The sequence below is a fragment of the Ursus arctos genome, unplaced genomic scaffold (assembly GCF_023065955.2).
Source record: "Ursus arctos isolate Adak ecotype North America unplaced genomic scaffold, UrsArc2.0 scaffold_18, whole genome shotgun sequence".
Classification (NCBI taxonomy): domain Eukaryota; kingdom Metazoa; phylum Chordata; class Mammalia; order Carnivora; family Ursidae; genus Ursus; species Ursus arctos.
The window spans coordinates 28383507-28410556 of record NW_026622852.1 but is presented as its reverse complement, the minus strand read 5'-3'; the positions used below and the strand labels follow the sequence as shown (position 1 = coordinate 28410556).

Genomic DNA, 27050 nt, shown 5'->3' with positions numbered 1-27050 from the left:
AAAAATAACCATGGTGTAATTGTTTAAAACTGTTTACCAGCAGGCTGTTAAAAATATTCAGAGGTTATAAGAAAACACTTTTGAAAAGATTAATAGGCATCAGTAAGACTGGCAGTTTTTGGCATCCTAGACACAATGCTTTAACACGAAGCAAATTCTCATCCCTAATAATTTATAGTGATTGCATCTAAATAGTCCTACTCAAAGTTGAGAGACACAGAATATAGATAAGAAAGGTATATTCTATGTCTGTTTCATGTTCTACCTTCACTGCCTGAGCATAATCCCGCAACAAAGATGAATTTGAGCAACCAAAAACCAAAAAATCAGTTGTTTCAGCACCTGAAATTTAGTAAGAAACCCTTCATTTTAGATAAAGTTTTAACATCAAAGAGACACTCTCTCAGCTACAATCCTGGCAAGAGAAAAGTTGGAGTTTTGCAGACATATAGTTAGCAAAGATCAAAATTTCCCCCCAAAAGCCATATATTAAGCTACACAGGACACCAGTAGCTATCCTGGAGTATAAAATAAAGTAACCAGAAACAATAATACATTAAGATCTGTGGAGTTAATTTTTAAAAATTTACTCCAAAGACAACTTTTTTATCAAAGCTTTGAAGTGAGTTAAATGTGTATCCTGACACAAAAAGGCTCTAAGTTCATTGAAGATATGCTATAAATTTATGACTGTCTACAGATTTAAAAAATAAAAGAGCCATATGCATTCAGAGTAGGGGCTCCAGGCCCTGCACCTCTAAACTGAGCAGCCTGGTGAAACATCAAAAGTCCCCTCAAGGTGAGGGAACCCTGAGGGGGGCACATCAATGCTGCTAAACCAGCAGCCAGTGAGAGAACTCTCCCTAGGAAGGAGTAAAAATGGAATGAAAAGAATGGCAACCAATAGAAATTCCCATTATAAGCGCAAACCCTATATTCCACATAAATCAGGGGTAACATTCTTACAGTCTGTAAACACTCTTGACTTTATAAATAGGCAAGAGCCTATTTCCAGAATTTGGTGTTTCTCCTTGTTTTCCCACTTTCCACTGTGTATTCTGACACGTGACATGGCCCTAGGGCGTTCTTGGCATCTACAGCAGAGATTGGTACCTGCAGGCGCACAGTAAACGGTGTATGAACAAATGGTCTGGATGAATGAAGGAATGACACTGGCCTGGAAAGTGACTGGGACTCGAATGGGTGTCAGTGACCTGGAGGAATAAGCGGTTATAAAAATACATGCTGTCTTCAGGCCAGGTGCTTAGAAAAAGAGAGTGGCCTGTGCTTTACCCAACAAGGTCGGGGGACAAAATATATATTAAATTAGATAAATGAAAGCCCTCTATCAAACAAAAATCATACACATACTGAATTCTGCAAGCTGAGAAGCACCAAGTAGCTGCTAATGCTGCCTTTTAAAATAGTTACATTGTTGAATATATTCTATGTAAATGAAAACATTAAGAAACATCTGTTGCTTTTTTTTTACTTTTTCTATATATATATATATTTATTATGTTCAGTTAGCCAACATATAGTACTTTTAAGAAACATCTAATAGTTACTTCAGTTTAAGAATCTAATTGTCTCTATTGCTGGCTGAACTAAGATTTCTATTAAACTATTCTGATCCATCATTTTATTATAATAACAGATTCTCAAGTAGAAACAGGTATAGAAATTGATTTCAGTTCACTTGTCAGTTTTTTTCCTCCAAAGAAGTTTGTAAACTTTTAAAATCACAACTCTGTATTAAATGAAAAATTAAAATAAGGTACTCTATAAATAGCCAAAATAAGCATGTAAAGTTTGAGGCTAATAAAGTTTTATTACTAGTAAGTTTAACTTATGAAAACAGCAAAGTTATCAGTATCTATTGGAAGCAGTTCAATACAAAATGGTATACATATTATCACATATTATATGCACTTAAAAATAATTTAAAACAAAATATATAAAAACAGCAACCACAACACACATAGCCTTCAATCTTAACATACTTCGATAAGTAAGAACTGATATATGTTAATCTGAGAGTTAAATATTAATGAAGCAATATTATGTCACGTGCTTCATGCTCCCAGGATAAAAGGTGATATGACTGATAACTCAAAATCTGAAAGTGGGGCAGGGAGGAGATATCAGAAGGGAGGAATAAGGAGAAACGTACCGTGCAAATATGAGGCCAGTGTTCAAATTGTTGTAAAATTCCTTGATTAAGTTCTTCTTTATATAACTCTTTGTAAAAATGTGGAAGCTTAGATATCCAAATGCCATTGTTATGCTTGTTTAGTATTTCCTTTATGCGGTTTTGAACCTCATCCATTTTATAAGTGTAAGAGGCAGGAGGCGTGACATTTGGTTTTTCAACAGTCTGATTTAAATTATCTTTAAATTAAAAAAATGATAGAATTAACCAGAAGGCTTAACATTTTAGATTATCCCCATTACCTAGTATTTGTGTCATTAGGCTTTCTTACACTTCAGGCTTATGGGGGTCAAGGGACTTAGAAGCAAGCAGGATTAGGCCAAGCAGGACTATGACAACTTCATTCTAAATTTTAACCCTGAAATAACCAGCAGACTCAACAGTCACCCACAGAGGGAACCTGCTCCCTTCACGTTACCAGGGTGCTTCCTAATTTAATTTAAACATCAGGATGATCTTGCTTTGTAGAGAATAATGGAATTTATTATTTAACCAATCATTTCCTAAGTGCAACTAAGAAAGGTTAAATTTTAGACAATACAGTTTTATATACAATGCTTAATTTAAAGCTGTATTCCACAAAGCATCAGGATAATGCCTTAATTGTAAGATCAAAGAAAATTTTATAGAAAATAAAAAATCGTCTAGGTTTTAAAATATAATTTTCTGCTTTATTAATGAGAAAAATAATTTAGCAATATACAGAAGTTCAAAAATTGATCCACCTACAATAATCATCCTAGTCTCAGTTTATAAACTAAATAAAAGCTCTGGTGCCCACAGATAACTATTAATAATCTGTTTTTATTTCCTCAATTTAAATCATTTATCTTTTATAAGTGAATTTTTATAAAGTTTTGGTTAGCTCTTTTTACTCACGCTTATTTTTTATTTAAAACTTAGAATACCTGAACTAACATCCTAAGACAATAAAGAAATCTGAGTGTCGGGGCATCTGGGTGGCATAGCGGTTAAGCGTCTGCCTTTGGCTCAGGGCGTGATCCCAGCGTTATGGGATCGAGGCCCACATCAGGCTCCTCTGCTGTGAGCCTGCTTCTTTCTCTCCCACTCCCCCTGCTTGTGTTCCCTCTCTCGCTGGCTGTCTCTATCTCTGTCAAATAAATAAATAAAATCTTAAAAAAAAAAAAAATCTGAGTGTCTACTATAGCTGACAGTTCTGGTATTTTAAGAATAATGAAATTCATTCCAAACGTCTCCTAAATTTCACTGGGACACAGATTACAGTGTATGAAAGATTACCATTTACAAGCAAAATATGTTCATATTTTAATCAGACAGTATTTCTACCGGGATTCAGCAAATTTTATTCTATTTTAAACTGGCCAGTGGAGAGATACACAGAGTAGCTTGGGAACACTGGCCTCGGAGGATGCCAGGAAGCCAAAGGGTGAGCTGTTCCCTGAGGATGGCTAGATGCTGACTTTGCTTTATCACCACAGGGTGTGAGACTTAGTGTGGCTCAGCAAACAAATGAGTCCACAATGTCCACGTAAAGGTATTATTAATTTATTTAGGTTCTTCCCAGATAATGATACAAAATGACCAGGAATAAGGAAAAGATGAGCTTCGGAGAGCTGGCCAGACCTCCCTTAAAGAGAGAGTCAGAACTGACGCACAGTTGGAGTCTCTGCGAATGCACCTGTTCCAAGGGGCCACTGGGAGTCCCCTAAGCTTGTGCGCCTTTTGGTAAACAAATCAAGGAAGTACTCTGTTTCATAACAGGTAGGGGAGGTTGCGTGTAAGTGTGTACATATCAGCTGCCAGGTGAACTGCAATCCTCCTGAAACAAGTCCTCATGGTTCTGTAGAAAAAAGCTTATTCTAATTGAAAAGGTTTCCAATCTCTAAAGGGTATACAACTTGACTGAACAGCTATGTTTCAGAAAATGCATGTGTAACAGTAATGGATATAAACAGAAATCATATTATTCAATTAATTTCCATAAGAAATACTGGAGATGTGTTCTTATGGAAAAAATTATCTTGACTCATTAAGAACCACACTTAAAGCGGCAAATCATTTAAAATCACACTTAAATGTCATGCAACGTTAAGTACTGATTTCGAACCACTGTGTCCCCCAGGTGGGTCTATGAGCAGGGAATTACACTTTGGTTGGAGAAGACAAGATAACGAGTGTGTGCATTTTTAATCTTCAGATTCTTTGACTTTATTATATTTCTTACTGTTTTCTTAACAGCCCTTTTGGATTTCATAACCCAAGGAATCATTTATATTCATACTCAGATGCTTAGTGGTCATTGCACACAGTTTAGGGTCCCAGGCTTTTAAATGGTGCAGTATTTGGAACCATTTTATGAGTTCAAGTCCCATATTTATGTACTTTAAATCTCACCCTCTAATGAGTGAGAGGGTGACAAGGGACACAAGTATATCTGCAGGTGACACATGGAAGTGAAACAGAATTGGTCTGATGTGAGGAAGGCCTTATGTAAGAATAAGGATATCCCTGGAGGTATTATTTTCTTTTTAGATCACTTCATGTCATAATGTAAAGAAATGAGGAAAGAGGGGAAGAGAGATATACTCCAGTAGGGAAAGGTGGGAGCAAATGCGAAAAACCACCACCAGATAGTTTTCTTGGGGCTCTGAGGCTCCAGAAGCCAAAAGGTATCATGAAGATAATGTTTAGAAAACATACCACTCATTTCCTTAGCACAGGTTCTTGAGAGATGCATCTGAAAAGGTGGCGGAAGGGAGGCCTTTGGGCTGAACCTAAGGTGTTAAAAAAAAAAAAAAAGTAAGTTAGAATTCTAATAGCAAAGTCTATGCCAAGTTTTAAGCATCACTTTTCATTTAAAGTCTCTGCAGCACTAAACAGCAAAACAAGTCAGAATACTTCAAAATGAGCAAAAATGAAAATGATACTTGGTATTAGCTTTCATGTTTCGTATTCACCCAGAGAAAAATGTGTTAAAAGCTAAATTAATTTTTTAAAATTTTAATGTAGTTATGTTTATTAGTCTTTTTATTATGGTTTTCACTTTTAGAATTTTTCTTTTTTTTAAATTATGTTCAATTAGCCAACATATAATACATCGTTAGCTTTTGATGCAGCATTCAACGATTCATTAGTTGAGGATAACACCCAGTGCTCATCACCACATGTGCCCTCCTTAATGCCAGTTGATGAGTATTAAAAGCTAAATTTAAACTAGAACTTTAAAAGAACTTGGAAGTTAGATTTCCAATTAATCACTTTAAGGGACTAGCCATACAAAGTAAAAAAAAAAAATCATGCAAAGAATAAGCAGTTGAACATAAAGAATATTTTGGAATATAACTAAAAAATGAAGGACTTCCATCACCAGATATTGAAATGAGTTATAAAGTTACAACATTTATGATCTTTGAACAGATAAGTAAAATGATACAGAGCTTTGAAATACTCAATATACATTGTATCTGAGCATATGAAAAAAGTGGCATTCCAAACCACAGAGGAGATTGTTTAAATATCAAGTTAGAAAAGAAGAAACATAGATTCTTCACATCTCATACCTTCACCCAAATAATTTTTATATAAATTATATTGGATATATGTAGGAAGATTTTTCCAAATAGGAGGACAAAGAAACCAAACACACACACACACACACACACACACACACACACACTTGTGTTCATGTCGGTCTCCCTCACTAGACTCCAAGTGTCTTAATGACCTGTTCCCCGTGCCTAGGGCAGTGCTTAGTACAGGTAAGGGACAGGGAATGTTTTAAGAGTGAATAAGATGACTGAATGAATCGATGACTGCATCTTGCCCAGTAGTGGGTATGTGACTAGACTGGATGACAGTGACACAGTAGACATACTTTCCAGTTTTTGGATGGTATGGAAGACACTCTAAAAATTAGATCAATTCTTTGGAATGAAGCATGTCTCATAATATTTTAATTCTATAATAAATTATTAAATGGTAGACTGCCAACACAACTTATTTAATCTACGACGCTATGCAACTATAAGAGCGTCATATTTATGTATTAATGCAGCTGGGGAATAACAGAAGATGCCAAAACATATCCGGCTCCTATTTATGCAGGACTGGTAGGGAGACAGTACTTTTTTCCCGTACACCAGAGCCGTAAAAATGTAAACTGGAACGCTTCCCTGCTCTGAGTCTGCTTTGAGGGCTTTAGTATCAGGTAGAGGGTTATAAGCAGAGAGCACAGAGAGATTATGGCAAGGACAGCTAAGGTTCAAGCATGGGTAGGTCTGACGGACAGGAAAGAAAACAGTTGGCATAGCAAAAGAAAGGTTTCAAGGGAAACTGCAGGGACATGTGAAAAACAAACATAATAAGATGAAAGAGGTCCAATCAATTTTACAACAGTAAGTATAAAACATTTATTATTTTGTTTCTTAAAAGACAAATAGTGGGGCGCCTGGGTGGCTCAGTCGGGTGGGCGTCCGACTCTTGACTTTGGCTCAGGTCATGATCTCAGGGTCATGAGACTGAGCCCCGAGGTTGGCTCCGCACTGGTCATGGAGCCTGATTGGGATTCTCTTTCCCTCTCCCCCCGACTCTGCTCACACTCTCTCTTTCAAAAAAAAAAAAAAAAAAAAAAAAAGACAAATACTTAGACTGGTCCAAAAAAAAAAAAAAAAAAAAAAACCACCCCATCAAATCTAAGCATATGCCATGTATTAGAGATACATTCTTACCCCAAAAACAGTTATCTAAGGACATACTATGTGTAGGCATGGGGAGACAGTAATGATCTATGATTACGCAAGAGAAACACACCTCTATATCACAGACTATACATATAGTTGAGAAAACAGACTGTGGGAAGCAGCTAGGACATGGCCCCCAGTGATTCTTGCCTCTTGGTATCCACAGCCTTGTGTAATCTGCTCCCTTGAGTCACTTGCTTCTAACCAACAGAATATTTCAAGGCTAAAGGGATTACAAATGATTAGGTTACAAAAGATTCTAATCTTCCCCCCTGCCAGCATAATCTCTCCCTTGCTGGCTTTGATGAAGCAAATGGACATATTGGGGAGGCCTATATGGAAAGAAATTGAAGGTGGTCTTTGGCCAACAGCTAGGAACTTGGGCACTGAGAAAAAACTGAAAGGAAATGATTATGCCAACAACCATGTGCATCAGCCCAGAGGCAGATTCTTGCTCAGTTCACCCCAGCCACGGCCAGTACCTTCCCTGCAGCCTCGTAAGGGACTGAAGCAAAGGCCCCAGCTAAGCAGTATCAGACACCTGACCCACAGAAACCAGGACAAAATAAATATGCATAAACTGCTAGATTTGTATAATCTCTTACATGAAAATATGTAATAATGCACTGACAAAATTTATAAAAACAAAACCTACTAAGTGCTATGATAGTGGCAAGAGGTATAATGAAAGCACATGATAGAAGGAAGAAACCAAATCAGTAGAGAAAGGAGGAAGTAGAGAGTAAAGGTTATTGACACATTATAGTTATAATAATCTGAATAGGTTGGCACAGCAAAAGAATAGACAGATAATTAGTGATTCTGAATGGAAAGCTCAGAAACTGAGTCATATATTTATAACAATTTATTATTATAAATTATATAATAATTTATATTATAGCCCCACTATTTGTCTTTTAAGAAACAAAATAATAAATGTTAAGACAGCATTTGAAACCAGCATGGAAAGAAAAGATTATGTAATGACTGGTATTAGAACACCTGCCTAATAAGACTGCTAACTCTCATGCTATACAACCACATAAATTCTGGATTAAAGACTTAATGAAACCAAAACATTCTAATAGAAAACAGAAGACCTATTACATAATATTGGGGTAGAAATGCTTTTCTAAGCATAACACCTAAAGACAGCAGCCACAGGGAACAGACTAATAGCTGTAACTATGTAAAATTTTAAAGTTTTTGTATAATGAACAACCAAAATGAAATAAACTGAAGAAACATTGCTAACATATTACAAAAGGTTAACATCCTTAATTTATAAATTATTTTTACAAATGAGAAAAGAAAAAAACCCAGAAGAGTCATGCAAAGGGCAAAGGCATGTAATTCATAAAAGATTTACAAATGGTTGAGTAAACATATGACAAAATTATAACCTCCTTAAGAATCAAAGTCAAAGAAATAGACATTAAAACACAGGTACATTTTTTCACCTTTTAGAGTATCAACTAAAAAACTGATGCCTAGTGTTGGCAGGGGTACAAAGAAACAATCACATCCATATGATTCTAGAATATAATTGGTATAAACTGTGTAGGCCACAAATTAGTAATAGTCTTAGTATGTATACCTTCTTACCCAATTTTACCAATTTATTCTAAGGAACCGGTTATGAATATACGCAAGGACTGTTCTACAGATATGTTCATTGTAGAACTACTTACAATAATGGAAATCATTTATATTCAACAATAGGTGGTTGGACAATGGACTTCCCTGACAACATGAAAAATGATAATGTTGGGGTGCCTGGCTGGCTCAGTCAGAAGAGTATGTGACTCTTGATCTTGGGTCATGAGTTTGAGCCCCACACTGGGTGGAGAGATTACTTAAAACAAACAAACAAACAAACAAACAAGTTTAAAAAACTGATAACGTAAAAATACTCTTAACCTTGTGGGTTAACAATATATTACCTTTAAAACAGGTTATAAAACAGTAATACATAGCATGATCCCATTTGTATTTTTAAAAACTTATATACATGTAAATAATATATCTATATATCTATATCTATATATCTATATATATCTATATCTATATATCTATATATATCTACATCTATATCTATATGTATATGTATATCTATATCTATATCTATATCTATATATATTAGAGAGACAGAGAGAGCAGAGGAAGGAGCAGAGGGAGAGGGAGAGAGAATCTCAAGCCAACTCTGAATGGGCACAGAGCCTGATGCAGGGCCCGATCTCATGACCACAAGATCACAACCTAAGCTGAAAGCAAGTCAGGTGCTTAACCAACTGCACCACCCAGGCTCCCCTAAAATAGATATATTTTTAAAAGATTTACTTATTTGAGAGAGAGCACAGAGGGAGGGGCAGAGTGAAAGGGCAAGACAGAATCCTCAAGCAGACTCCCCACTGAGTGCGGAGGCCCATGAGGGGCTCCATCCCAGGACCCTGAGATCATGACATGAGCTGAAGTCAAGAGTCAGATGCTTCATCAACTGAGTCACCCAGGCACCTCCAAAAGATAGATACTTTAAAAGTTTACATTTATTTTTGGATTAGAGGCAATTTTAAAAATTCCTTTTACTTCCTTATATTTTGCAAATTTTCTATACCATACACATAATACTTTTGCAATCAGAACAAAGCAATAAATGTATTTTAGAAAATGCTTCCTACAAATATTTAGGATGTACTAAACATACAATAGCTTTAAACATACACAGACTCAGAAACCAATACTAAATTTATATTCATTTAGCTTAATACTTGAAAGATGTTGGCTAATGCCAGGCAGCCATTTATTACTATCCAAAGTCCATGATTTTACTCATTATAATATATACACGACAATTTCTTTTCTCTTTCTGGGCCTAATGGGAACCTTGACCTTTAGCACCATATTTATCTATGTTTTATGGATAAATATATTAAATACCTAATTTAGTCATCTTATCACCTTAATAAAAATCATGAATTACATTATTTTAGAGAAAAATATTTCCTTCCCTCATATAAACCAGAAAAATCCCAAATCAATCATATATCCTTACTCCTGACCCCTCTTTCTATTTTACTGGTGACACATGGTAAACTTAGCTTGATACCTACAATATCATAAAATATCCATCATGTTATTTTTCTAGAACCTTCCAGTTTGTTAACTGGCAGGCATGAGTTCTTAACCAGAGGTTTTGAGAAAGGGCTTCTGGGGCCCATGAATCTCCTGAATTAATATACAAAGATGTATGTATATGTGTACACATTTATTTTTCTGGGAAGATCATTTATGTCTTTTATCAGCTTCTCAAAAGATTTGGTGAGCCCTCAAATTTTAGTAATAGTTTTTACTAATCTCTCTCTCTAAAACAAATAAATATATATATAAAATTTTTAAAAAGCTAGTATTCCCCCGTAGATGATATGTTATTTCTCTCTGGCTGTTTTCATGATTTTTTCTTTGTCTTTAGTTTTTAGAAGTTTAATTATGATGTGTCTTCATGTGAGTTTCTATGGATTTAACCTATTTAGGACTCTCTGAACTCTTGAATCTGTAGGTTTATGTCCTTAGCCACATTTGAGAAGTTTTCAGCCACTGTGCCTTCAAATACTCTTTCAGCCCCACTCTTTCTCTTCTCCTGAGTCTCTCCTGAGACTCTGATAATACAAACATTAGACCTCTTCTTATTTTCCCCACAGGTCCCTAAGGCTCTTCTAGGTGTTTTGTTTCCATAGGCCCCTCAGGCTCTGCTAGGCGTTTTTTAAATTTGTTTTACTTTGTATTTGAAGGAAGTCTACTTACTCTGTTGTTCATATTGGGTCATTTATATTGCTCTAGCTTCAAGTTCACAGATTCTCTCCTCTGTTATACTCATTCTGTCATTGAGCTTACCCAGTGAATTCTGTAGTCTGGTATTCCATTTTTTAGTACTATAGTTTCATTTGGTTCTTTTTTATATTCTATTTCTTCAGTGAATTCTCTATTTTTCCACTTTTTTCAAATTATTTGCAATTATTCATTGAAGCATTTTTAAGAGAGCTGCTTTAAAATTCTTGTCAGATAATTTCAATATTTGATTCATCTTGGTGTTGGCATCTGTCAATTGTCTTTTCTCATTCAAGATGTCATTATTCTGGTTCTTAGTATAACAAATGATTTTTTTTATTGTATCCTGGACATTTGGACATATGTTAGGAGACTCTGAATTCTATTTGAAAGTCATATTTTAGCAGATAGTTACCCTGCTTAGGTTTAGCACATAGCTTCTGGCCCACTTTCGTAGGCTGCAGTTCCAATGATAACTCATTTTTCAGTGCCCTCATGATGCTATTCTGGTCTAGTACATTTATTTGTTGCTGTTGGGCTCCTTCTTTAACTCTGAAGGTGCTACTGATAGGAGTAGAATGCATTTCCCCGGACCTAATGCTGCTAGGTAGAAGGGTGAGAACACACTAGGCTGTCGGTCGGAAAGCACCATCTTGGGCCTGCTCTTTGGGCTGCTTGGTGCTGGCACAGCTTCCACTCAGTCACTGCTGGTGCAACCTAGAGGAATGGAAGGCACTTACATACATTGCCCATTGCCACTAAGAGACAGGTAGGAGACACCAGACCATGGGATAGAGACTGTCCCCCTGGGACCACAATTCAGAATGTCTAAGTCTTGCTCTCATTTTATAGATTCAATTCAAAATGGATCTTGAAATTTAGGCACACAACTAGAGGAGATAATGGTACCTCGGTCATATACTGGACCCAACCAGTGTTTTGGATGAAGATCCAAGTTTTAACTATGTATTTCCTAGACTTCACCAAAATTATAATAACTAGCCATAATGAGCATTAAATATATACCATTATGAAAAATTTTATCTAACTTATTAAAAATAATTAATTCTTTCCAAATATTCTAGTATGGGGGCAGTGCTGGGACTTTTGAACAGATATGATACAATAAAATTTGTTTTATAAAGGCACAAAAAGAATGAAAGAATGTGATACTGATTCATCTATATCAGGAGTTGGTAAACTTTCCTGTAAACGGTCCACTAGTACACATTTTAGATTTTGCAGGCCATACTATCTCTGCACAACTACTCAACTCTGTGGTTGCGCAAAAGCAACCACAGATAATATATGAACAGAGGGATGTGGCTTTGTTTCTATAAAACTTTATTTACCAAAAAACAGGCAATGGGCCAAGTTTGGCACATGGGTCATAGTTTGCTGACATGAATTACCTTATAAAAGCGTAAGATTTAGAGCCAGAAAGGAACTTTGAGATCACCTAGTTTAACATTTTCATTAAATGAATGAGGAAACCACAGCCCAAAAGATGAAATAATCTCACTTATTCCCTTGGCTAGTAAATGGCAGCACCCAAACTAAGACTTTAAGCTTGTCCTTATTCTGTCCGATATTCTGATGCATGGATGTATGATGCTACTGTATAATTATGGACATGATTATTAGAGCACAGTGGAATGTGCAAATCAATAAGATTTTACCGAAAATTTACAAAAGTAATTATAAGGAAGGGTTTCAGAAAAAAATTGTAGTTATGCTGAAATAGCATATTAGAATAACTTGTGAGAGCTTTTTTTTTTCCCGTGAGAGCTTTCAATATGAATTTTATAAGGAGAGATTACCAAAAATGCAGAGAAAATATAAAATGAAGATATTCAGACAATGACATTTAGGCAGCAGGAAAAGTGGCCTTGTAGTAATGATGCATTTTCCTACTACATGTGAACTTACATTAGATAAAACAAAAAGTATTTCCTTCTCATACTGAATATACATTTTTAACCTTTATTATCCTACGTTCACCAAACTTCTCCTTTTAGCCAGATAAAGCCCAAATACCTGTTGTTGGTAGACATGGTCACATGCCTCTGCACTGGAACGTCTTTGAATACTTCGCTTCCGATAGCTGTGTGTAACGCGTAAGGCGGCATTTCAGCAACAGACTTAACTCCAAGAGAGTTTCCTCTGTCTCTTAACAGTGTTGGATTAGGTTTTTTGCTGATTGAAAAATCTGAAGAAATTCCTGGTTGTCTGAGGGTTGCTTTTGGTTTTCCTATGAAGTTAGGCATACATAATAAAATCAATTAGCTTCCCAAAAGCCTAGTTTTCACTATGCCACTCCCCTGTCCAGATGTTTTCTGTGGGTCTCTATTCTCAGAACAGTTTGTAAGAACACGAGGAAGTTGCCACTACAGGGCTTGTCAGTAGGGGAAGAATAGATTGGTTTTTAGCAGATGAGATTCTTTAAAATGTGTCTCCATCTGCTAAACTTGCCAGTTACTCCTCCTACTCACCAATCAACCCTTCAGTGGAAGCCACTTCATGCTGCTACAAATGCAGCATACTCAGTCCTCCCATCTCTCCTCCATCAATTTGAATTCTTCCCATCGTCCAGGTCTGGGTCAAGTTCCCCTTAACCATGAAGCCCTCCATTGCCATTCTCACCGCAATTGCTCCCTTGTTGAAAATGCTCACTGTGGCATTTAGGAATCTACTCTTTTATATTATCATTGAACTACATCTTGAGAATTTAGTTTTAGAATGATTAAAAGCTCTTTGAGATAAGTATTCAGTAAACACTGGCTGAGTTGCCTACAACACCTTTGTGTATTATATAATTCATGGTTTTTCCCCTGAAAATAGAGGATTTTAGTATTAAAGTATAAACACATGATTTTAGTATCAAGATACGATTTGCTAAATAAGGCATTAAATCCTAGGTTCTTGGTTCATCCAACATTCTGGATTAGGTTTTTCCCCCAAATAACTTAAAAGAATAAAGCAACGTTTTGCCACAATAAGCTTAATTAAAATCTATTCTGAATCATTTCATGCTGTATAATAACTTAGTAAGTCACGCTCATCATCTGGTGATGGAAGTCAATTTCAAAAGGAAATACTAGCTTTAGGATTCCCCCCTTGACATGTGAATGTTAACAAACATAGGTGTTCATCATGAATACAAGCAATGCTTCCATAATTCCATATGACAATGTATTCATGGACAGGCTTAAAATTTTAGCGTATGAAAAGAACTCACCTTCTAGAAAAAATGGCATGGTTTTCTTTACTCTCATCTGACAATTAACTTGCCGCCCGGTTTTCCTTTTAGAACTCCTCTGACGAGCCACAAGCTGAGCAATTCTTGCAGTTTCTGTGCAGGCCATGGCATAGCAGGTAATCTATTCATGAGAGGCAAGGTGAGAGGAGAAACAATTCTCAGATTCACTGGTGCCTAGAGGCTCATTTTTAAAAGTGGATCTTAGTGAGTTTACACATCCCAAATCAAACTATATGCAAATATTTACGTCTCTCCCCTTGATACTGTTAGAGCAAAATTACATATTCTATATAGTCTAGAACATTAAATAATCTTTCCTCAAATTGAAAATTGTATTTATTCCTTAAATAGGTATTCATTAAGCATCTACAATGTGCTAGGTACTATGTGATTAACAAATGAAACAGAAGAAACCTGTGTCACACATATTATCTCATATAATCCTTGAGATATATTTTTTTTCCGTTTTATACATGGGTAATGGAGGCTCAGGAAAGTTAAGCAAGCTTCCTAAGTCATACAGCTAGGCTACCTCTTTGTTTTTTTTGTTTTTTGTTTTTTTTTTTTTTTTGAAGTAAAACATTTATTTATTCCCTAACAGGTCATCATGAAGTTGAGGTTCTGTGAAAATCTGTCTAGGCTACCTCTTTGAATCCAAAGTACGTACTCATAATTGCTGTTTGTATTACCTCTCAAAGACCACCCAATCCTAATCTTGTCACTGAAGTGGATTAACTGGGTGACTTGGGACAAATCAGTTTACCTCCCACATCTTAGTATTCTCAGCTGTAAAGCGGGAATAGACTTAGATCTGGGGTTTTCAAACTGTTCAATGGCAGCTCTGGAGCCTCACGGTGGTATAGGGGTGAGGGGTGAGGGCAAGGCAGGGCAAGCAGAGGCCCTGGACCCTGTGGCATCTACTTAAAACACAGCAGCTCAGCTTATCTTTTGAAAAAACTGGTGTGATATAAAGGAGATTTTTTTCAAGTATGTAGGTCTCTAAAGCCCCACCTAGTGTTAAAAAGTCTAAGTTGAAATCAGCAATGAGGCTTTACATAAGCCAGGGCATACTCCTATTCTTTGGCCCAGTATTTCTATTCCTGAAAATATATTACAAGAATACGATTGAAAAGAAGAAAAATTTACATACCCAAATATGTGCAGTGGGGGTTATTTTAGTAATCAAAACTTGGAAACATTAAAAATGTTCATAATAGGAGAACAGGGTTGAGTAAATTATAGCAGAGTAGCCATATGAGGCATTATTAATTTATTAACTCATGCACACATTTGATCATTCACACAGTCAAACACATATTTATTAAGCACCAACTATTAGGGGTGAAAAAACAACCATTCATCCTCAAGAAACTTACAAAGGAAAAAGACACAAAGAGACTAAATATAAAACACTGTGTCAAGAGCTATCGTGGATGTATTACAAAGTGTCAAGTAGACAGAAGAGGGCGTGGTTAGAGCTGTCTGGGAGAATCAGGGGTGTTGAAACAAGTTTTATTATTAATATAATAGTTAATTAATTTATACATGCTCCTTAAAAATTATTACAGATCAGGTGAGCCTTCCCTTTGATCACTCTCCCAATCCTGGTCCCCTTTTCCCTCCTCCACCGCCTTCCCTATGCCACCAAACAGACCAAAAACTATTACAAGTTTTGGGGAGAAATAGCCCAGACCTGTTATGTCTATCTACACATGAAGAAATGTACCCAGAAGAATGTGCTGTTTGGGGAGGTGGGTGCTTTTTGTCTTTTGGACGATGGTTTGTCTAGATTTTTCACACTGTACATTGGGCAGATGCCAAGAGGTGAAACTGCTGGGTCACAGGGTATGTGCAATAAAACATTTCATTGCTACACCAAATTGCTATGTTATACATAAAATATTCTTCCAAAGAAATTAAAAAATTTAAATAATATGATCGTATTGGTGTGAAGGCCAGAACAGCCTAGAGAAAGAAGGGATTCAAGACAAGGAGAATGGTGGGGATAGCCCTGTAATAATCAAAGTGCTGAATGATCCATTAGGGATTGAACTAGGGTCCAGATAATAGGAACAGAGAGGAATGAGGTCAAACAACGAGAATTTAAAAGTATTAGCTTTGGTAACCAGGAGGTCATCATGACCTGGGCAAAAACAGTTGTAGCAGGTTTATAATGCATGGGGTGTGACACCTGGCAATTAGGTCTCCAGTACACTTATTTTGCTTGAACACTAATGACTGGGCAAACTTTAACTTTAAAATGTTTTATTCAATGTGATTAGAGTCTTATTTTTACAATGAAAAGAATTTGAGGGATAAAGTAAAAGACATCAGAATCTAGGCTGTGCTTCGGATGCTGTTCTATCACTACCAATCTTTCACTTTGACTTCTACCCGAATTAGGAGATTAGAAGTGCCAGGTAGGCAATTAAAATTGGTTTGACTCTTGTGACATGCACAGTTACCTTCTTACCTCTCCAGATCTACTAGTCTCTATCCTCACAACTGCTGGCACACTTCTCAGATAGGCTTCTAGTGTAGGGTAACCTAACTGCTTAAAGGGGATCCAGTCTCCAGTCAAGGATCTGTACTCTCCTTGGAGCCGGGGTAATGCTATTCCGTTCTTATGAGACTGTAGGACAGCTCGTAGCATTTTTGAAACCAGATCTGCTTCCAGCATCTTCACCTATAAGAACACAATAGAAGGTTACTATAATAGGATTCATTAGTCTATGGATTCAAATAGATGTTCAGAGTGCACATGTGTTAGATTATCCCATCAACTATTACTGAATACTTTCTGTGCTATTTCAATACAGAGCAATAACTGCTATGGTGGAGAAAATCACAGAACACTATGAGAAGACAGAGAAGTCAGGTGGGCCAAAAGACAAGTCTGGGGAGGGAAGACATCAGGGAATTTTTCCCGGATAAGGGAAGGCCTGAATGGAATGCTGAAGGACATGAAGGAATCAGCCAGGAAAGGAGGAAAAGGAAAAGGCAAGGAGGAAAAGGAGTGTGGGGTAAGGATGGGGAGAGGTGTCAGCCTCAAGTAAAGGGAACAGGAAGTTCAAAAGGCATAGAGGTCAGAGAGAAGTACATGGTTGATTCTGAGGAATTCCAGGCGGTTAAGTGGCTGGACATGATTGAACAAAGACTAAGATTATAAGATGAGGACTGAAAGATGGGGGTAGGAGAGGTGGAAAGAGGCAGACTCAGAGGAGACTCCTGTATTATGTTAACATGTGCGTTCTGACAAACATAATGTGGGGCCTTAGAGATATTTTAAATAGGGGAATAAAGTGATCAGCTCTGCATTTTAGAGAAGATAACTATTCAGTAGTGGGGAAGATAAATGCAAAGGAAAAAACTAATGAGTTGTAAAGATACAGTGCCCTGGGAATAAACAAAAAATCAATTTGAGAGGTAATTAGGACGTAGAATCAACAGAAATTGATTACCTGGTTTGTATAATGAGGGAAGTTCCCAAGTTTCTAGCTTAGAAACATGGTAGGCAGTAATGACCCACACTGAGATGAGGTAAGACGGGTTTGCAAGAGAAGAGAATGAATTCCTCTGGGACATATGGAGGCTGGAATGCTTGTAGGTCAGCCACACGAATATAGTCACTAGGAATTCAGGTTAGAGATCTGAGGTGGATTTAGAGTTGTTGGCCTTCAACATACATGTGGTATTTGGTATCCAGGGAGACAAAAATAAGCTTAAGGATGGACCTCTATGGAAGGCTGTCATTAAAGCATGGGCAGAGAAAGAAGAACCTATACAAGGCTGAGGAAAAGTGACCAGAGAGATACAAGTAGAAAAGGCAGAGCTCATGTCATATAAACAAAAAGGAAAAAACCAAGAAGAATGGCATATTCAAAAGTGTCATACACAGCAGACAGGTCAAGCAAGAGAAAAAATGAATTTTGGTACCAAAGAAATCTGTGGGGACCCTGGCTAAGGATTTTCATTGGTCCGTAAACTGACATTTTTCAAGATTAACCACTCATATTCTCTTTGGACTAATAGTAAATGGAATGGTGATACAATGAGAGAATGACATTCAAGAAGCCAGGAAAAGTGGACTTAGGAAGGCAAGCTATGGACAACTTGTTAAAAAAATTCTTCCTTCAACAGTGCTACCCAACAGAACTTTCTGTACTGATGGAAGTGTTTTATATCTGTGCTGTCCAATGCATGTGGTGACTGAGCACTTGAAATGTGGCCAGCACCACTGAGGAATTGAATTTTTAATTTAATTGGAATTTAAAGTGGCTAATGGATACTATATTGGACAGTACAGAATTCTAGACAGTCTTATTCTTTCTCTGGTTTACAAAACAAGAAGGAGGAATAGCATACAATGCTAGCAATTCCCTCATTTGTCCATTTTGAAAAGGAGATAAGATATCGGCTTATTTGTGAGTGCTCTTAATTATAAATATGATACTCAAATGACGAGGTTTACACAGCAAATAACCTAAATACTTATTATATACTTCCCTCTGCTAAACATTAACTCAGTTCAAATTGTCACCACCAGCACCAACATTTAATTAATACTATGTGTATATACACAATGTGTAGTATAATATTATTTGAAAGGGGAATGTGATAAAGACATTATTGTAAACCTTATGGCAATCACTAAAATTTTTTTTTAATTTTATTTATTTATTCGACAGAGATAGAGACAACCAGCGAGAGAGGGAACACAAGCAGGGGGAGTGGGAGAGGAAGAAGCAGGCTCATAGCGGAAGAGCCTGATGTGGGGCTCGATCCCAGATCGCCAGGATCACGCCCTGAGCCAAAGGCAGACGCTTAACTGCTGTGCCACCCAGGCGCCCCATTAAAAAAGCATAATTAATAAGCCAGTAGTAAAGATAAAACAGAAAAGAGTCAATCAAAAAGTAATTAGATGTACACCTGAAACTATATAACACCGTATATTAACTACACTGAAATTAAAAAGCAAAAGCTATTAGAAGTAAAAAAAAAAAAATTAGGCAAATAGGGGCAGTGGGCAGAAACACCACCACCACAAAGAACAGATAGCACAAATAGAAAACACATGGTAAAGTGGTAGATTTAAAGCCAACCATAGCAATGATTACGTCAAATGTAAACACTGAAAATATCCAATAAAAATTCAGGATTGGTGGAGTGGATATAAAAGACTTACCTATACACTATATACGAGAAATCTATTTTAAATACATACACAACATAGGTTCAAAGTAAAAAGATATGCCATATTTATTAATACCAGAACAAGGAATATCACCTGGGATAAGGACAGACATTACATAATTAAGGAGTTAATTCATCAGAAAGATATAACAAACCTAAATGTGACTGTACCAAATATCAGTGTTTCAAAACACACAAAGCGGAAACCAACAGAGCTGAAAGAATAAATATCTTTACAATCATTTGGAAAATTCAAAACTTCTTTCTCAGTAACTGGTAGAACCAGTAAGCAAAAAATCAGTAAGGATATAGAATAGCTGATTAACATCAACCAAACTGACCTAATTGATATTTATAGAAGACTCTACCCCAATAATAGCAGAACATAACATTCTTCTCAAGAGCACGTGGGGGCATTCACCAAGACAGAATATATTCTGGGACTTAAGACAATCCTTGACCAACTTAGAATAACTGAAGTTATACAAAGAGTATCTCATGACCAGAAAAAAATTAAATTAGGTATCAGTAACAGAAAGATATGTGGACAATCCCTATGCATTTGCAAATTTAATGACATGCTCCTAAAAAACCAAGGGTCAGAAAGGAAGCCTCTTTCAAAACAAAAATATCAGAAAGTATTTTTAAATAAATGAAAACACAATGTACAAAAATTTGCTGGATGGTTAAAATAATATTTAAAGGGGGGCGCCTGGGTGGCGCAGTCGTTAAGCGGCTGCCTTCGGCTCAGGGCGTGATCCCGGCGTTATGGGATCGAGCCCCACATCGGGCTCCTCCACTGGAAGCCTGCTTCTTCCTCTCCCACTCCCTCTGCTTGTGTTCCCTCTCTCACTGGCTATCTCTGTCAAATAAGTAAATAAAATCTTTAAAAAAAATATTTAAAGGGAATTTTGCAGCATTATATGCTTATGTAGAAAAGAAGAAAGGTCTCAATTCAGTGATCTAATTTACTTACTACCTTGAGAAAAGAGAGAAAATTATAACAAAAGTAAGTAAAAGGAAGGAAGTAATAAAAATGAAAACAAAATCAATATTGAACTGATGAAACATATCAGTAATGAAATAGAAAAGAAAGTTGAAGAAAAAATCATGAAACCAAAACTAGTTTTTTAAAAACATCAATAAAATTGGTAAACTTCCAGGTATATTAATAAAGAAAAAAAGAGAGAGGACACGAATTATTATTAGTGGGACTAAAGAACAGGCCATCGAGACAGGTCCTATAGACATTAAAAAGCAAATATGATGAACAACTTATGCCAATAAATTTGGTCAATTAGATGAAATGGAGTAAATTCACTGAAAGACATAAATTCCAAAGCTTATTTAAGAAGAAATAGGTAACATTAATATCCTTATATATCTATTAGAGAAGTTAAATTTGTGGCTAAAAACCTTCACACAAGGAAAACTCAAATCCAGATGGTTTTATTGTCAATTCCACCAAAAACTTCAAGAAAAAATAATACTACTTCTACACAAACTCTTCTAAAAAACATAGGGGACGGGCGCCTGGGTGGCTCAGTCGTTAAGCGTCTGCCTTCGGCTCAGGGCGTGATCCCGGTGTTCTGGGATCGAGCCCCACATCAGGCTCCTCCGCTATGAGCCTGCTTCTTCCTCTCCCACTCCCCCTGCTTGCGTTCCCTCTCTCACTGGCTGTCTCTATCTCTGTCAAATAAATAAATAAAATCTTTAAAAAAAATAAAACTAAAAATAAAAAAAACATAGGGGAAGGGAATTACATCTAAACTCCTTTTATAAGGCCAACATTATGCTGACACGGAAACCAGAAAAAGACATTATAAGAAAAGCACAAACCAACATCCCTCATTAACATAATTATAAAAGTTCCTAACAAAAATATTAACAAATCAAATCCAATAGTCTGTAAGAAGGATAACACATCACTATCAACTACGGTTTACTCTAGAAATGCAAGAACGGTTCAACATTCATAAATCAGCCAATGTAACTGACTGTATCAACAGACTAAAGGAGAAAAACCACATGATATCAATAGGTGAAGAAAAGACATTTGACAAAGTTCAAAATCATTTATAAAAACTCTCAGAAAATAAGAGTAGAAGGGGACCTCCTCAACCTGATAAAGAATATCTGTGAAAAACCCACAGCTAATACAATATGTAACAAGAAAAGAATGAATGCTTTCTCCCTAAGATCGGGAACTGGACAAGAAGAATGTTCACCCTCTTCATTCTTGTTCATTATCACACTGGAGGTCCTAGCCAGTGCAAAAAGACTGATTTCAAGAATTACTATAAAAGTATATTAATCAAAGTAACGTAGGTATTGTCAAAAGGACAGTCACATCAACAGAACAGAATACATAATCCAGAAATAGACCAACACATATCTAGTCAACTGATTTTCGACAAAGTTACCAAAAAGATTCAAAGGACAAAAGTTCAATGAAGAGTGCTGGAACACTATTCCTCCAAATGCAAAAAATGAACCTTAAACATATTCAAAAATTAACTCAAACAGACCAGTTAGGTCCTACTTGGAAAAGCTAAAACTGTAAAATGTCTAAAAACAAAAAACAAAGGAGTAAATCTTTGCAATCTTGGGCTTGGCAAAGATTTTTTTTTTAGAACACAGAAGAAAAAATTGACAAATTGGATCTCATCAAAATTTTAAATTTCTGCTCTTTTAAATTTAAACTTCTGTTGAGAAAATGAAAAGACAAGCCACAGACTGAAAGAATATATTTTCATAACATACCTGGTAAAGGACTGGTAATCAGTGTATATAAACGACACTCAAAACTCAGTAAGAAAACAAAGAGCCCAATTTAAAATGTGCAAAAGATTTGAGCACACACCTGAATTTACTAACGTAGAGACGCAGATAGCCAAAACCACATTATCCATTAGAGAAATGAAAATTAAATCCGCAATGAGGCATCAATACCCATCTATTAGAACAGCTTAAACTTTTAAATAACCAACAGTGTGAAGTGCTGATAAGAATGCAGAGCAAGTAGAATTCTCGCACATGTCTGGTGGGCTTGCAAAACAGCACTTTGACAAAAAGCAGCCTGGCAGTTTCTTATGAAGTAAGAAGCATATACTTATCATATGATCCAAAAAACTTACATGTAGGTCATTACCCAAGAGAAAGAATGACATACGTTCATACAAAAACCTGTACTTAAATATTTATAGTAGCTTTATTCATAATTACCACCAAGTTAGAAACAGTCCAAATGTCTATGAGCAGGTGAATGAATCAACAAATGTGGCACAGCCATGCAGGGAAGTACTACGCAGCAATTAAAAGGAACGAACTATTGATACATAAAACTGTATGGATGATTCACACATTATGCTAAGTGGAAAAAGCCAGACACAAAAGACTCTATGCTGTAGGATTCTATTTATCTAACATTCTGGAAAAGGCAAGACTATCCGCATAGAAATTCGATCAGTGGTTGCCAAGGGATGGGAGTACAGGGAGGGGATGGACTACGAACAAGACACGGGGCAATTTTGGGAGTGATGGAAATATTCCACATCTTGATTGGCAAACTATGTAAGTTTGTCAAAATTCATAAAACTGCAAACAAAAAAGGGTGACTTTTATTATATGTAAAGTATATATCAATAAGTCTGAGAAAAAGCACTTCTTTCAAGTTGTGCCGCTTTGCAGTCAACTCTCCCCCTCTCATACGCGCTGTCCCGGCTCCTGGCAGCAGTGGTTTCTGTCAGTCGAGATCACTTTTGCCTGGTATTCTTGAGTTTCATCCATGTTTCCCCATTTACCAGCAAATACTTCGTATACTATGATAAGTGTAGACATGCCACAATTCATTTACCCATCCGAATGTTGACAGGTACTTGGATTGCTTCCAGTTTGGGGGCTATTATAAATAAGGCTGCTTTGAATAGTACAAATCTTTGGGTAGACATATGTTCTTTTTTTCTCTTGTGAGAATCTGAATTCTGAGATTTGGATTTTATAAAAATTTAATATACATAATAATTCTGGGGGGAAAATATTCTCAATCTGTAGATGAGAAAACCAAAGCTCAGGGAAGTTAAATAAGCAAGATATGATAAGATGTATGGAAGCCACTCACAGGGATGGTATAGATTCCAAGTCAGCGAGACAGACAGGCATTCTAAAGAGTAAATAGAAAATTCATGGCAGCAAAAGACAACAGCTGCAGAGTCTCAAAACCTCCATTCCCCTGATGTCCAACCACACTTTGCCTATGTTGGCGAGCAGCTCAGAGAGGATGGCTTTGGGACCTGTATTTCAAGGTTACCAGAAGTTAAATCTAAAGTGTAAGTTCTGGCTCTTAAGTAGTAAACTCCCGATGGAAGAGACAGACTTTGATTTGTAATGGTTCCTGACTCAACAGTCAATGATCACTGAACCTTAACTGCACAGTTACTTCTTCAAGTAGGAAAAATCATAATGGAGGCTGGACAAGTTCTAATTTGCAAAGGGAGAAACTAAAGGATAACCTACTGACCTCCCAGAGCCAAGCCTCCCCAACTTTTTTACCCCCACCTTTCCCATCTTCTTTCCTTCAAATCTCTGTCCCTCCCACCTGTCCATCTAGAGCTCTTCCGAGTAAAGCTGGACTTTGTATCTCTGTGTATCCGCAGATGGGCCTGGACTATGAATCATGCACACGTGATGTGTAGATATGATGCCAGGTGGTCAGCACACATGTAGGAACCCACCCACTTGGGTGTGAGCAGTGTACCTGCATCTGTTCAGACCAGACTATTTAGTACATCTGGCTCCTCCCCAGTCAGAAGCACTATAAATTCCTGCCGAGAGTTTCAGTAGGAAGGACTTATCCTTCACCTTGAGAAGGACTTTCTACTGCCTCCTCCTTCCCTTTTTTCTGGAAAGAGCATCTGTTCCGTTACTACCTCCTCACTGTGGTTTACTTCTCCCCAGCTACATTAGTGGGTGGGCAGCAATCACTAATTTGTGGGGGTGAACAAATTCTCATAAATGCATTCTACTCACGAATGGACATCCTATGACTAAAACATAATAGAACTCCATTATGATGCTGGCTTGAAAGGACAAGTCTAATCCCGTCTTAGAAGCTAATCAGAGACTGGGTCTATAGGCTGCCCTATATGAAAGCCTTCTACTTCCACCCTTGGGAGAACCACTTCAGACCACTTTCTTTGAAATGCCACTTCTACCTTCCTAAGTTCTGCTCAGAAAGAACTGCCAGCAAGGATCTCCCAAACATTAACAATTTGGGGGTGCTGCTAACTAGCAGTTGATATACTGATTTTGATTTGATTGTGGGGAGAGACGGAGGATTGCAGAAGGCTGTGCCCACGCCTCTTCTTGCTGGTGACTCCAAGTTCAATATCACTATGCAAAGAGCACTTATTTTCCTGGAACAAATCCTTTCTCCTGGGGCTCTGATATCCTTCTATGTAAATTGAAGCAACTCAGTATCCGTGGTTCTCAACTCCTTACCACCATCATCACGTGATACATGCAGACAGACAGGCTGACATTCGCAGTTTCCCCACTCCTGACTATCTCCGTGGTGGTCGCTCTAGTCCATGCCAACGACATCTCTCACCTGGATTGGGGCAATTGCCTCTGAGCTTCTCTCAGCTTCCACTTCACCTCCTAGAATCTCTTCTCCACACAGGGGCCACACAGCTCACTGCCTCAGCTCCTTCAGGTATTTGCTCGAAGGTTACCTTCTCAGCAAGGCCTTCCTCGGCCACCTTATCCAAAATTAGAACTGTTACACTAGCTGCCCAGTATTCCCTACACCCCTTCCCTACTTTATTTCACTCTTTCGCACTTATCACTGCCCAGTATTCCTTATTTAATTGTACCATCTGTTTCCCCAACTTGATTATAAGCTCCATGAAAGCTGGATTTGTGAGGTTTTGTTCACTACTGAATCCTTAGTGCCTAGCCCACAACAAGAGCTCAGTTAACATTAGATGAATGAGTGAGAAATCCTCCATCTATCTAATATTCCTTTTCTACTTACTAAAATATAGCATAATGCATGTGAACTATTAATCATCTTTAATTTACTTTATTAAAAAATGACTTGCAGAGTTTAATGATTGTTATTAACTGAGACAGCCTATTATGTCACCAAGCTGTGGTTGAGAAACATCAGGTAGATTATTTCAAGGCCTTTCACTCTGAGCCAGTGCTCTCAATGAGTAAGTCCAGGTGAGGGACACAGTGTTACTGTAAGTTCACACATCCCAATGAGCCGGAGGCACTGCCTAAATTCAGTAAGTATCTCACACTTACATGTATTCCTGTTTTTCAAACAGTGTGCATATACTGTTGGGATTCACAAACAAATTGATACTGAATTCACAACAGCTTTTAGTAGCTATAACTTTCTGGAGGGAAAGGTGGTCCCTTGGACTATGAGACTGAAGATCTCAAAGCTGGTGAGAAGCAGTGAAGCACAGTAAAGCCTGGGAGGGAAAATGTGACTGACTATACACCTTGTTCAGATGTAGGTGGTACTCTCATGCTTGTCAATTTCTTCCAGTTGCATTTGCGATTTCTACATTAGCATTATTACATTGGGCAATGAAAAAGAAAGTTACAACTAAAGCTTTTAAAAAAATCATTATTTTCCAATCTATATTGCTTTAAAATGCTCTAAATTTTCTGAAGACGACAATTACACTCAATAACTTTTGTAAAAAGCATACAACACTTTCCTCTAACTATAAAAATTAAGTTTATTATCTTGGATGTCATCCATTAGAAGCACAAGAGGAAGTTTATGGGAATTTCAACTCTGTGTCTCAATGGCAAACCTTTAGGTATCCTTCCCCCAAAAAATTAAGTTTGGAAGTTTCTCTGAAGTGGCTCCCCAAATTTTTAAAGTTGCCATTTTGATCTTTCAACTCTCTTTCCCCTTATTTCTACTCTCTGAAAGTGTTGTTAGAAATATTAATTCTGAGTTTAAGAAAACTTAAATTACTTTTATTTTGGGAATGTTATGCAAGTCCTGGTGACCATAAGTTAGGATACGCTGAGAGAAATAAGGCTGGTTATCTCTGTTTTAGACCACGGCTTTTCAGGTTAAAATTCTTAAGGGTTTCCTTAGACAATATAGGGTCTGCTTGAGCTGAATAATCTTAAACAGCAGAGTAAAGTGGAGGTGGGTCTGGGGAATTACTTAAACAGAGTATTTTTGACCTCAAAAACTAACCAAGGTCAGTTAGCAAAGACCTTAGGGAGGAAGAAAATGGCCACAATAGGTCACAACAAATTGCACTTGACTTTCACTTCTTTGTCTTGCTCTTTTTCCTCCTCCTTTCCTTGCTTCTCTTCTGAATGACAAGCATCAACAGTAGAGTTATATGAGCTTACTAGGGTATTTGGCATTCAGTAGTTACTTGCACTTCCTGGAAGCGTGATGTGGATGGGAAACTACCTCTGAATATATGCATTAAATGGCTAGGAGCACAATGATAAAAGCATTGGTATATTGGAGAAATTTTTAGTACAGCATTAAATTTGAAATATCAGAATTTTCCCAGATTTTCTTATTTGCCTCATTAACATACTTATGAACTGGAAAGCTTGGTAAGAAAACCACTGGATCTCCTCCAAGATTTCTCACTTAATTAGTAGACAAAAAGTCACTTACTGCTTTGGCAAAGGCTCAGGGAGCAGAGATTCTGTGCTAGACCACAATCCCACAATGTTCCCACACCCTGCCCGGCTTCGGAAAGCAGCATAGGATGGTGGGCCCAACCTCAGAGTAGGGAGTTGAGAGAAGCATGGCATACTGGTGGGCACCTTCAGACCATCTCCT

The 27050-nt window shown here is 37.1% G+C and overlaps 1 protein-coding gene across 4 annotated transcripts in view; it reads right to left on the bottom strand.

Moving 5' to 3' along the window:
• The window catches only part of TDRD7 (tudor domain containing 7), a 74695-nt gene that overhangs the window by 43815 nt on the left and 3830 nt on the right, over nucleotides 1-27050 (bottom strand). For 2 of the 4 annotated variants that reach the window (XM_026506183.4, XM_044386791.3), the window contains exons 2-6: nucleotides 16491-16703; nucleotides 13997-14138; nucleotides 12796-13009; nucleotides 4895-4968; nucleotides 2174-2391 (exon numbers count right to left, since the gene is read on the bottom strand). In XM_026506183.4, the coding sequence (XP_026361968.2) occupies nucleotides 2174-2391; nucleotides 4895-4968; nucleotides 12796-13009; nucleotides 13997-14138; nucleotides 16491-16697 (855 nt within the window). In that variant the 5' untranslated portion in view covers nucleotides 16698-16703. Of the gene's footprint in view, nucleotides 1-2173; nucleotides 2392-4894; nucleotides 4969-12795; nucleotides 13010-13996; nucleotides 14139-16490; nucleotides 16704-27050 lie in introns of those variants that run through there. The other 2 variants (XM_026506186.4, XM_026506187.4) reach the window with 2 other exon arrangements.